This window comes from Podarcis raffonei, chromosome 18 (assembly GCF_027172205.1).
Source record: "Podarcis raffonei isolate rPodRaf1 chromosome 18, rPodRaf1.pri, whole genome shotgun sequence".
NCBI classification, from domain to species: Eukaryota; Metazoa; Chordata; class Lepidosauria; order Squamata; family Lacertidae; genus Podarcis; species Podarcis raffonei.
This window is the reverse complement of record NC_070619.1, coordinates 7,694,300-7,706,891: the sequence shown is the minus strand read 5'-3', so window position 1 is coordinate 7,706,891 and position 12,592 is coordinate 7,694,300. Positions and strand designations below refer to the sequence as shown.

Here is a 12,592-nt window from a genome sequence, read left to right as displayed (position 1 = left end):
TTCTTCCAAATATTTCAAAGAACAAAGGCTTTAGTTAGTATTATTATTTCAACACAGTTTATATTTTCCGATCTCACTTGTTGTAAGTAATGTCGACGGTTCTGGGACGAGCAATTCTTAGCCCAGGATAGACCCCTGACCTCTCCCTGCCTCTCCCCAGATGTGGACGAGTGCGCCGACAACGTCAACCTCTGCGAGAACGGGCAGTGCCTCAACGCCCCCGGCGGTTATCGTTGCGAGTGCGAAATGGGCTTCAACCCCACCGAGGACAGCAGGGCATGTCAAGGTAAGCGAAGGAGCAAAGTCGTCTCTGCTTGCAGCCTAGCGGAGCGGCCTGGCTGGAGCCAAACACTTTGCAAAACCTCAGCTCCTTGCCCACGGGTGTTGGAGAGGCGATTCCCAGCTGAGGTGAGCTTTGAACCCAAGACTTGCCAGCAGAGTCATAGCTGTCAACCGCCCCTTATCTGGCGGGAAAGTCCCTTATCCCAGTGCCGTGGCCCACTGCTGTCCCTTATTGATGGATGTCCCTTAAATTTCCCGGGTTTCAAAGGAAGCAGCTCCTCTCCCTCCCTCCCTCCCTGCCGGCCAGGGAGGAGGGAGGCTCCAACTGTGTTGCTTGGCTGCGTTGCTCACCCAATAAGGAGTCTAAGAACGACTGGGGGGTGGAGCTTGCATGCCTTGTGCCAATCAAATCTGCTGTGTTGCCTGGGACTCGGCTTTGCTCAGCGCTTCCCAGCGGAGAGGTGACGGTGGTTTTCCTTGCTGCATCCCCTTTGCCGGGTTGCTGCGCTATGGGAACCACCGCTTGAGGCTTCGTTTGGCTGCTGGCTGGGCTTTCTGCCTTTGGCTTGGAGGGGCTCAGCAGCTGAACATACCTGTGCTTGGAAAATCCCTTATTTTGGCTGCTGATCCCTTATTTTCGAGGCTGCTGGTCCCTTATTTTCAAATCTGTAAATTGACAGCTATGGTTAGAGTTCATCCACACATCCCTTTGCCTCGTTGTTTCCCTCCAGGAAAATCCACATTATTATTATTATTATTATTATTATTATTATTATTATTATTCACCCTATCTGAGAATTTTCCTAATCTCCATTTAAAGCCGTCCGACTCGGCGCCTGTTGCTACCGTTTGTGGGGGCACGTCCTCTTTTTCGTCTGCTATGAATCATCCGACCTTCAGCTTCCTTCGGATAATAATAATAATTCATAATAATAATTTCTCATTTATACCCCACACATCTGGCTGGGTTTCCCCAGCCACTCCGGGCAGCTCCCAACAAAATATTAAAAGCGCAATAAAACAACGAACATTAAAAACTTCCCTAAACAGAGCTGCCTTCAGATGCCTTCTAAAAGTCAGGTAGTTGTTTTATAATAATAATGCCCATCGTTCTCATAGAAGACGAGAGGGAGGCCAGATTTTCTCTCCCTGCTTTCTCCGTGCCCCTTAACGGCTCGCAGATTTATCGGGGGCGATGCTTTCGTGTGGAGGAAGAGCCATCGGGTTCTGGACTCACCCCAAAGAGTGTTGATTTCATTTGTGCTTCCCTCCTACCTGCCGCAGATATCGATGAGTGCACCTTCCAGAACATCTGCGTGTTTGGCAGCTGCCAGAACCTTCCAGGGATGTTCCGCTGTGCTTGCGATGACGGATATGAGCTGGACAGGAGTGGAGGGAACTGTACAGGTGAGTTGGGAGGGGAAAGACCAGCAAGGACACACAGTGCATTATTATTGTTACTTCTTCTTCTTCCTCTTCCTCCTCTTCTTCCTCTTCCTCTTCTTCCTCTTCTTCCTCTTCTGCTTCTTCTTCTTCCTCTTCTTCCTCTTCTTCCTCCTTTTCCACTTCCTCTTCTTCTTCCTCTTCCTCTTCTTCCTCTTCTTCCTCCTTTTCCACTTCCTCTTCTTCTTCCTCTTCCTCTTCCTCTTCTTCCTCTTCTTCCTCCTTTTCCACTTCCTCTTCTTCTTCTTCCTCTTCCTCTTCCTCTTCTTCTTCCTCTTCCTCTTCTTCTTCCTCCTCTTCTTCCTCTTCCTCTTCTTCTTCCTCTTCCTCTTCTTCTTCCTCTTCCTCTTCCTCTTCTTCTTCTTCTTCTTCCTCTTCCTCTTCTTCCTCCTCTTCCTCTTCTTCTTCTTCTTCTTCTTCTTCTTCCTCTTCCTCTTCCTCGTCTTCCTCCTCTTCCTCTTCCTCTTCTTCTTCTTCTTCTTCTTCATCCTGTTCTTCCTCTTCTTCTTCTTCCACTTCTTCCTCCTCTTCTTCTTCCTCTTCCTCTTCCTCTTCTTCTTCCTCTTCCTCTTCTTCCTCATCTTCCTCTTCTTCCACCTCCACCTCCTCCTCTTCCTCTTCTTCCTCCTCCACTTCCTCTTCTTCTTCCTCTTTTTCCTCTTCCTCTTCTTCCTCTTTTTCTTCTTCGGTGATCCCTCGTAGCTGAGTAAGATTGTCTTCCATAAACACAGTTTTAACAGTGAGTCCGTAAGTGACTGCGGAGGCCAATTCTGGATCCACACGTCCATCCACAGTGGGGACATAGGTGTCCGGATGGGAGTTGATCACGGTGAAGGTTTGCCAAGCATGCCTTCCTCTTAGCACATTTCTCCCTCGCGTCCTGAGTTTGAGTGTCTTCAAAGCCTACGACACCTTTGGCAAAGGCTGTTCTCCAACTGGAGCGCTCGCAGGCCAGTGTCTCCCAGTTGTTGGTGTTTATACTACATTTCTTTAGATTTGCCTTGAGACAGTCTTTAAACCTCTTTTGTTGACCCCCAGCTTCACGCTTCCCATTTTTAAGTTCGGAATAGAGTGGTTGCTTTGGAAGACGATCATCAGGCATCCGAACAACATGTCCAGTCCAACGAAGTTGATGTTGAAGAATCATTGCTTTGACACTGGTGATCTTTGCTTCTTCCAGTACACTGGCATTAGTTCGCCTGTCTTCCCAAGTGACGTGTAAAAGTTTATGGTGCATGTACAACCCTGGAGAGACAGTGCACAGGCAGGGAGGGTCTCAGCCAGTGCACCAAATGGACACAGAACTGACCTGCACCTCCATGGACGGCTGTGGGTCCAAAATGACCCCCAGGCTGCACACCTGGTCCTTCAGGGCCATGGTTACCCCATTCAAGAGCACCATTCCTCTATCACCATGGAGGCAATTACCGGTAGTTAAATTATTATGCAGTCTCTTCTTCTTCTTTGTCTTTGGCGATCACTCATAGCTGAGTAAGTCTATGCTTGGTCCTGTTATAAGCAAAAACTGCTCCCTTTCCCTTATGGGGTATTCTGGAGCCCATATAGAGTCCTTAAGTGGGTTCCCTATCAGTAGGAGAAAACAGAGGCCAGCCAGAGACTATTGAGAAGCAAAGCGGCTAGTAAGCCTGATCTTTATTGAACTGTTGCAACAGGGTGCTCACCCCCTCCCCCCACGCAGGAGGGAGGAGGAACCCAGAACAATGGTGCGCAAGCCACTATATAGACTTTTGAAATTGCCCACCCTGTAGCCCAAGACCACCTCCCAAAACATCATACATACATCACAGAAGGAAATCCTGCCTGCCAGGATACCTGATAACGGTCACTGATTGCATTTCCTGGGCAGCCTGGTCATTCTTTTTTTAGCTCCTGAGTCCAGGTCACAGGCTCACCCTATCCATACACAAATACGCCCTTAAGACAGGATTTGCAAGTGGAAAAGACAATGGGAAGGCTTTTCCCATTTGCCTCCCTTCCTGCAGAGGAAAATTTGGGAGAGTCAGAATGGCTTCAGGATCGCTCTCCCATACTATTTCAGACACATGGTTCATATATTTAGATATGTGCACATTTATAATACAGTGATAGTTTGGGTTAAGTACTTAATTCGTTCCGGAGGTCCATTTTTAACCTGAAACTGTTCTTAACCTGAAGCACCACTTTAGCTAATGGGGCCTCCCACTGCTGCTGCGCCACTGGAGCACAATTTCTGTTCTCAACCTGAAGCAAAGTTCTTAACCTGAAGCACTATTTCTGGGTTAGCGGAGTCTGTAACCTGAAGTGTATGTAACCTGAAGCGTATGTAACCTGAAGCGTATGTAACCCGAGGTACCACTGTAATAATAATAATAATAAATTATTTATACCCCGCCCTTCCCAGTTCAATAACCCGGCTCAGGGCGGCTAACAACAAATTTAAAACACTTGATTATAAAAGCAGCATAGAATACAGTATAAAAACACGAAGAACAATAAAAATCAAAAATTAGGGGAAATTTATGAATGTTTCTTCTATATTTGAGACCTTGAAATTCTTATAACACTTTCACCTTTCAGACATCAACGAGTGTGCCGATCCGGTGAACTGCATCAACGGGCTTTGTGTCAACACACCTGGGAGCTACCTGTGCAACTGCCCCCAAGACTTTGAGCTCAACCCCACAGGAGTGGGCTGCGTGGGTAAGTCTGACCCCCGACATTCAGAGCCTCTCCTCTTCCAGGTTTCGACTGGCAACCAGATAGCGCCATTGCCATTGAGGTTTGGGTCACTGTTGACAAATAAGTCCGCTCAACGGTATGATTTTTTTGTGTGTGAAATATTTTTATTTGCTTTCATTATTACAAATTTACATCCAAACAGCTTGTATAATCGTTTTGTGAGATTCTCCGAATCTCATGACTTCTCCATATCCCCTACATGGGTCCTTAAATCAGAATTTAAAGTTATGTATCAGTACATTCTCCACAATGTCCATTTTTCCAAAATATCCATGGTCTTCGTTACTTTACAAGTGTTTCTTAAAGTCCAGCTAAAGTTTTAATTTACTAACACTGGTCTCCTAGGTAAATTATACATTTTCCCCATTTTTTTTAAGCCCTTGTCGTCTTAATTCCTCTTTCTTTCTTCCTTTGCTATTTTTTTAAAACATTATTCACATAATATACACTCTTTACAACAAACAACTCCAAAATAAGGAGACAACTCCAAAATAAAATCATATGTAATAAAACCATAAGTCTCATGTTTTCATTTACACTGGTCTCATCTCCGATACCTTTACTTAATATTTCTTGCTGCTTTCTGCTTTCCTTACCGAATCTTTATAAAAATTCAAATCTCTTAGATACTATACCAGTCTTTAACAATTTCGATTAATCCCTTCACCTCCCTCTCCCGCAACCCAGTACTTTTCCTCCCTCCCCCTACCTCCCCCCACAGAATCTACCCACCGCCACCCCCCGACTTCCCACAGTTACAGTCTTTGATTTCTCTAAAAAAGCTGTTTACACAGTTGTATAGATCCTCAAACTATTTAGCTGATTATTATCAGTAAAAAGTTTGTGAATGTTTATTCAAAACCAGCCAAGGAGTCCAGTTCGCTTTGTTGCGTCTTCAAATACTTTGTAAAGGGTTCCCATTCATCCTTAAAGTCACAGTTATCCTTGTCGCGTAGCTTGTATGTCAGTTTTGCCAGTTCTGCATAGTCCATCAAATTTTCTTGCCATGATTCTTTAGTTGGGGTTTCTTCAGTCTTCCATCCTTGTGCTATTAAAACTCTCGCGGCCGTTGCCACATACATGAAGATGTTTTTCAGCTTTTTTGGCAGATCTTTCCCTACAATCCCTAATGAAAATGCTTCAGGTTTTTTTAACAAATGTTAAATGGAACATTTTCTTCAATTCGTTGTAAATCATTTCCCAAAATTTTTTAATTACCTTACAATCCCAACATCGAACCTTGACTTTTAAGGTATTCGTTTTAGTCTTAATTTCCTCTTCATCCTTCATGTTCCAGATACTCGCATCGGGAACTGCTTCCTGGACACGCAAGATCGGGGCGACGGCGGGATCTCTTGCAGCGCAGAGATCGGCGTGGGGGTCACCAGGGCTTCGTGTTGCTGTTCCCTCGGCCGGGCCTGGGGCAATCCTTGCGAGCTCTGCCCGCCAGCCAATACAAGTGAGCAGAGTCCATCTATGTTGTATTGTTTTAATGAAAGGGACGCGGGGGGCGCTGTGGGTTACACCACAGAGCCTAGGACTTGCCGATCAGAAGGTCGGCGGTTCGAATCCCCGCGACGGGGTGAGCTCCCGTTGCTCGGTCCCTGTTCCTGCCAACCTTGCAGTTTGAAAGCACGTTAAGGTGCAAGTAGATAAATAGGTACCGCTCTGGCGGGAAGGTAAACGGCGTTTCCGTGCGCTGCTCTAGTTTCGCCAGAAGCGGCTTAGTCCTGCTGGCCACATGACCCGGAAGCTGTACGCCGGCTCCCTCGGCCAGTAAAGCGAGATGAGCGCCGCAACCCCCGAGTCGGCAGTTCGAAAGCACATCAAAGTGCAAGTAGATAAATAGGCGAGAAGGTAAATGGCGTTTCCGTGCGCTGCTCTGGTTCACCAGAGTTGGCCGCGACTGGACCTAATGGTCAGGGGTCCCTTTACCTTTAAACCACTTTGAGGTTTTACCCATTAAACTATAAAGTGGTATAGAATAATAATAATAATAATAATAATAATAATAATAATAATAATAATAAATGTCACTTGCGCAACTTGGGGGAAAAGGTGGCATACAAATCAATATGCAAGAAAGGGGAGCAGGACGGACAAGGCCTGCAAGCCCTCTCTGCTTTCCAGAATCAAATCTCAGTAATGTGCATTTTCCTCTACAGCGGAATACAAGACTCTCTGTCCCGGCGGCGAAGGATTCCGTCCAAACCCCATAACAGTCATTCTGGAAGGTAAGGACAGCCAAGCTCCTTGCTCGCAGCTGGGTTATTCTTCTGGGTTCGAATCCCCGTGATGGGCTGAGCTCCCGCTGCTCTGTCCCTTCTCCTGCCAACCTAGCAGTTTGAAAGCACACCAGTTCAAGTAGATAAATAGGTACAGCTGCAGAGGGGAAGGTAAACGGCGTTTCCGTGCACTCTGGTTTCCGTTACGGTGTCCCATTGCGCCAGAAGCGGTTTAGTCCTGCTGGCCACATCACCTGGAAAGCTGTCTGCGGACATGCAACAACAGCAGCAAGAATACTTCTTGCTAAGTATTGGAAGACACAAGATCTACCCACCGTGGAGGAATGGCAGACGCAAGTGATTGACTACATGGAGATGGCTGAAATGACTGGCAGAATTCGTGATCAGGGAGAAGAACTGATCGAACAGGACTGGAAAAAGTTTAAGGACTATTTACAAAAATACTGCAAAATGTTTGAGTGTTAATATGATGTGGCGAAGTGAAGGTAACAGGGTTTGTGTGATTTGGTTAAATGTGAATGAAAAGAAGAATGTTAAAAAGGACAAGGGGTTATGAACAGAACATTATTATGTCATAGTATATAAGATGAGGTATGGACTAAAACAATGAAAAATTGGGACATAATATTTAGAAGAATATAAAATTAAGCATGGTTCAAATAAGGTTTTGAACTTGCTGAATTTGATTGGAATAAAGAGGAACACAAAAAAGGGGGATGTGAGGAGGTCAAGACAGAGGGGTATGGAATTTTATAAATCTAAGAAAGTGGATTTTTCTTTTTTCTTTTTTCCTATTTTTCTTTTTTTTTGCTATACATTTTTGTTTTTTGTTGTTTCTGTTTTCTATGTGAGCTCCATTTATGGTAATGATACATTTGAAATGATGAATTTTTTGATTTGTCAAACCTTAATAAACATTTATTAAAAAAAAAAAAAAGCTGTCTGCGGACAAACGTCGGCTCCCTCGGCCTGAAAGCGAGATGAGCTCAACAACCCCATAGTCGCCTTTGACTGGACTTAAACATCCAGGGGTCCTTTACCTTTACCTTTTACCAGTGTACAGTGGTACCTCAGGTTACGAACTTAATTCATTCTGGAGGTCCGTTCTTAACCTGAAACAGTTCTTAACAGTTCTTATTTTAAATTTGTAAAACAGAAAATTTAGGGATGCGGGTGGCGCTGTGGGTTAAACCACAGAGCCTAGGACTTGCCGATCAGAAGGTCAGCGGTTCGAATCCCCGCAATGGGGTGAGCTCCTGTTGCTCGGTCCCTGCGCCTGCCAACCTAGCAGTTTGAAAGCACGTCAAAGTGCAAGTAGATAAATAGGTACCACTCCGGCGGGAAGGTAAACGGCGTTTCCGTGCGCTGCTCTGGTTCGCCAGAAGCGGTTTAGTCCTGCTGGCCACATGACCCGGAAGCTGTATGCCGGCTCCCTCGGCCAGTAAAGCGAGATGAGCGCCGCAACCCCAGAGTCGGCCATGACTGGACCTAATGGTCAGGGGTCCCTTTACCTTTACCTATATATATGGACGTGGCTGACTTGGGTCCATTCACTTCAATGGGCCTACTCTTCCTCAGTTTTGGCAATGCCCCTGGTTTCTACCCCACCAGTCGCAACAGGCACTAGCCACCACTGGTCAGGTGGGTAGCTTAGGGGGCAAAAGATAAGTCTCACCCAGCTCCACCCTCCGGCACCCTTGCCATCACTCCCCGCCCTCCGGTTTTGGCTGCCAGAGGCAGCTGCCCCACTCTGCCAAACGACAGGGCCGGCCGTAACCATTGACACCCGTTTTCTGTTCCTTTTCCTCTCCCGCACAGATATCGATGAATGTCAGGAGCTGCCGGGCCTCTGCCAAGGCGGAAACTGCGTCAACACCTTCGGGAGCTTCCAGTGCGAATGCCCCTTGGGCTACTACCTGAATGAGGACACCCGCATTTGTGAAGGTACACCCCGAAAGCAAAGGGTGCGGAAGGAGTGACTGTCGTGGCTGGGCTTGTGGAGAAAGCAAATAATAATTCCCTTGTTAAAATGGGAAGCTGAGGTGTTCCCTCAAACTTCGGGGCACTCCACTGTCTGTCTGTGGAGAATCTAATAATAATAATAATAATAATAATAATAATAATAATAATAATAATAATTTATTTATACCCCGCCCATCTGGCTGGGTTTCCCCAGCCACTCTGGGCGGCTTCCAACAGAATATTAAAATACAATAGTCAACGTTTTAAAGACCACATAAAACAGCATTTGCCTGGCCCCTGCTTCCCTTGATCTAGGCAGGTGGTTAAAAAAACTATTTTATGTCCTCTTGTTTTTAATTGGGGCTGGTTTTCTGGAACTGCTGTGGTTACGTTATGTATTGTTTTGTGCTGTGTTCCCTGCCAAGTCTGCATGTTTTACAGCATTTTTTATTTCTTAAAAAGGGCAGGGAATTACGTTCATATGTGGTGGGGCTGTAAATACGAACAGCTTTTTTTTTTTGCAAAGGGCGCTTAAGGAGGTAACAGAAATCACCGGGTTAAAGCTGAGCAAAAGTCCAGAGGTAGCCTTATTATCGATTTACGATGGGGTGGAAGGTTCGCAGGCTAGGAAGGGCTTGCTCACAAATTTATTCACAGCTGCACGAATTATGATAGCTAGGAAGCGGAAGGGGCAAGCAGAATATAAAATGGAAGAATGGTATAAAGAGGTGTGGGATATAGCTATGAATGATAAAATAACATGTGCCGTTAAGGTAAGACGGGGAATATGCAGGAGAAAAGATTTTGAGGAGATGTGGAAGGTGTTTGTAGAAATTTGTACTGTTAAAACTGAAAGGGGTCAAGCCATCACAAGAGGTGCTGAAATTTTGGGGGGCTGGATAGTTACAATGGAACGGTCTCGGTTGCGGGGTACACGTTTTTATCCTTATTTATTTATAATAATAATAATAATTTATTATTTGTACCCTGCCCATGTGGCTGGGTTTCCCCAGCCACTCTGGGCGGCTTCCACAAAGACCAAAAACACACTATTATGATTGTTATAATTATTATTATTACTTTGTAAAAATAAAATACTTATAATTATAATAAAAGGGTGGGGGCGCAAAGCTCCGCCAGGCATTGGCAGGTGACCATGAGATGGATAGATTTCCCCCCCTAAATTGATTTTTGAATTCTGAATTTATTGCTATTCACGTTTTATATTGTATTTCATGCTGGTTTTTTGTTGCATTAATTAAGTGTTTTAAATTTGTTGTTAGCCGCCCTGAACCCTGTTTTTTGAACCGGGAAGGGCAGGGTATAAACAAAATGTTATTTATTATTTAGTATTTTTTTGCTCTATAGGACACACTTTTTCCCCTCCAAAAATTAAGGGGAAATGTGTGTGCGTCCTATGGAGCGAATGCAGGCTCCTTGGCTTCAGCGATAGCAACGCGAAGCCTCCGAAGCGCAGAGGGAGCGCTCCCTCCATGCTCCGGAGGCTTTGCGTTGCTTTCGCTGAAGCCTGGAGAGCGAGAGGGGTCAGTGCGCACCGACCCCTCTCGCTCTCCAGGCTTCAGGGATAGCCGCCTGAAGCCTTTGGAGCGCAGCGCAAGTTCCCGCTGCGCTCCGGAGGCTTCGGGTTCCTTTTGCTGAAGCCGGGAGAGCAAGACTCTCCTGGCTTCAGCAGAGAGGGAGAGCTGTGCAGCGCCCCTTCAGCCAAGCGGGAGGAGAAATGGAAGGGGCTCCGTTTTTCCTGCCGCTTTGCTGAAGGGGCGCTGAGCAGAGAGGGGGAGAATTTAATTTTCTTGCTCTCCCCCTCTAAAACAACGTGCGTCCTATGGTCGGGTGCGTCCAATAGAGTGAAAAATACAGTATTTAAACATTGGGACCCTCCCATTCGCTTTCACCCTCTCACCTCTCTCTCTCTCTCTCTCTCTCTCTCTCTCTCTCTCTCTCCAGACATTGACGAATGCTCGGCTCACATTGGGATCTGCGGCCCAGGCACCTGCTACAACACCCTGGGGAATTACACCTGTGTATGTCCGCCAGAGTACATGCAAGTCAATGGAGGCAACAACTGCATGGGTACGAAGGAAGGGATTGCCTACCACAGAGGGGAAGGGAGGCGGGTGGCGCTGTGGTCTAAACCCCTGAGCCTCTTGGGCTTGCCGATCAGAAGGTCGGCAGTTTGAATCCCCGCGAGGGGGTGAGCTCCCGTTGCTCAGTCTCAGCTCCTGCCAACCTATCAGTTCGAAAGCACGCCAGCGCAAGTAGATAAATAGGTACCACTGCAGCGGGAAGGTAAACGGCGTTTCTGTGCGCTCTGGGGATGCAGGGAAAAGGCAGCTCAGAGCTAGGGAAATGGGACACAGCGCTTAAAAGAATTGAGGACTCGGTCCTGAGGACGTTCAGAGACCCTCGGTTGACGTATTGGGCTAAGGGGCATTCACTTACGGGTTTATAAATCATTTAATGTGTCAAGAGGAATGGATGTCATTAATATTGCAGTTACAGTGGTATCTCGGGTTAAGAACTTAACGTTCCAGAGGTCCGTTCTTAACCTGAAACTGTTCTTAACCTGAAGCACCACTTTAGCTAATGGGGCCTCCCGCTGCTGCCGCGCCGCCAGAGCACGATTTCTGTTCTCATCCTGAAGCAAAGTTCTTAACCCCAGGTACTATTTCTGGGTTAGCGGAGTCTGTAACCTGAAGTGTCTGTAACCTGAAGCGTCTGTAACCCGAGGTACCACTGTATTGTGCAAGGGATTGTTATTTTGACTGGAATGTAATTGAGATGAGTTGATTTTGAAAACGAAGTAAATTGTCAAACCATCAATTCTAGCGCGAGGAAGGGTCACCTAAATTATATAATTCGGCATCTGAATGATTGGGATTGGTAATTGTGGAAGTGATGATATTCCAGACAGGAGTGCCTGGCATGCTCTAGTCCGTGGGGTCACGAAGCGTCGGACGCGACTAAACAACAATTGAATTCTAATTTGGCATTGTTATAATGAGGCTGGATTGTTGCAATTGAAAACTAATAAAAATTATTGTCAAAGGGGGAGGGCATTCACTTAGTCCAGCATCCCGGTGAAAATCAGTAGGATTTAGGGGGGTTGTCGCAGAGCTTGTGGGAGGGAGTTCCGCAGGTCAACTAGGCGCAGGAGCCAACTTCAGGGGGCTGTGGTTGCTTTGTTGTTGTTGTTTAGTCATTTAGTCGTGTCCGCCTCTTCGTGACCCCCTGGACCAGAGCACGCCAGGCCCTCCTGTCTTCCACTGCCTCCCGCAGTTTGGTCAAACTCATGCTGGTAGCTTCGAGAACACTGTCCCACCATCTCGTCCTCTGTCGTCCCCTTCTCCTTGCGCCCTCCATCTTTCCCAACATCAGGGTCTTTTCCAGGGAGTCTTCTCTTCTCCTGAGGTGGCCAAAGTCTTGGAGCCTCAGCTTCAGGATCTGTCCTTCCAGTGAGCACTCAGGGCTGATTTCCTTCAGAATGGAGAGGTTTGATCTTCTTGCAGTCCATGGGACTCTCAAGAGTCTCCTCCAGCACCAGAATTCAAAAGCATCCATTCTTCGGCAATCAGCCTTCTTTATGGTCCAGCTTTCACTTCCATAGATCACATTGTGGTTGCTTGGGCACCCACAATGATGTGATTGCGGTTGCCAAGCACCCACAAAGTCAGTAAGAGACAGACAGCCTCTGCAGTGCTGCCTCAGAGAGGGAAGCAGTTCAGCTCTGCAACCAGACAATGAGGCATCCTTTTCCAGAGGGCGGGCGGCTCGGATGCCGAGGCGAGAGTCTCCCTGCTTCCGAGTCTGAGATCATACCTATGGAAAAGGGTGCCTTGCTGGCTGTGGAGAGATGGAGGGAAAGAAGCTGTCGCCACAATGCAGACTTGCACTGGCCTGAA

General features: G+C 46.7%; 1 protein-coding gene across 7 annotated transcripts in view; it reads left to right on the top strand.

Moving 5' to 3' along the window:
- Positions 1-12,592, top strand: part of FBN3 (fibrillin 3) — a 166,181-nt gene that overhangs the window by 109,663 nt on the left and 43,926 nt on the right. For all 7 annotated transcript variants that reach the window (XM_053372339.1, XM_053372342.1, XM_053372340.1 and 4 more), the window contains 7 exons: positions 161-286; positions 1,567-1,689; positions 4,303-4,425; positions 5,762-5,923; positions 6,630-6,698; positions 8,529-8,654; positions 10,638-10,763. In XM_053372339.1, the coding sequence (XP_053228314.1) occupies positions 161-286; positions 1,567-1,689; positions 4,303-4,425; positions 5,762-5,923; positions 6,630-6,698; positions 8,529-8,654; positions 10,638-10,763 (855 nt within the window). The remainder of the gene's footprint in view (positions 1-160; positions 287-1,566; positions 1,690-4,302; positions 4,426-5,761; positions 5,924-6,629; positions 6,699-8,528; positions 8,655-10,637; positions 10,764-12,592) is intronic.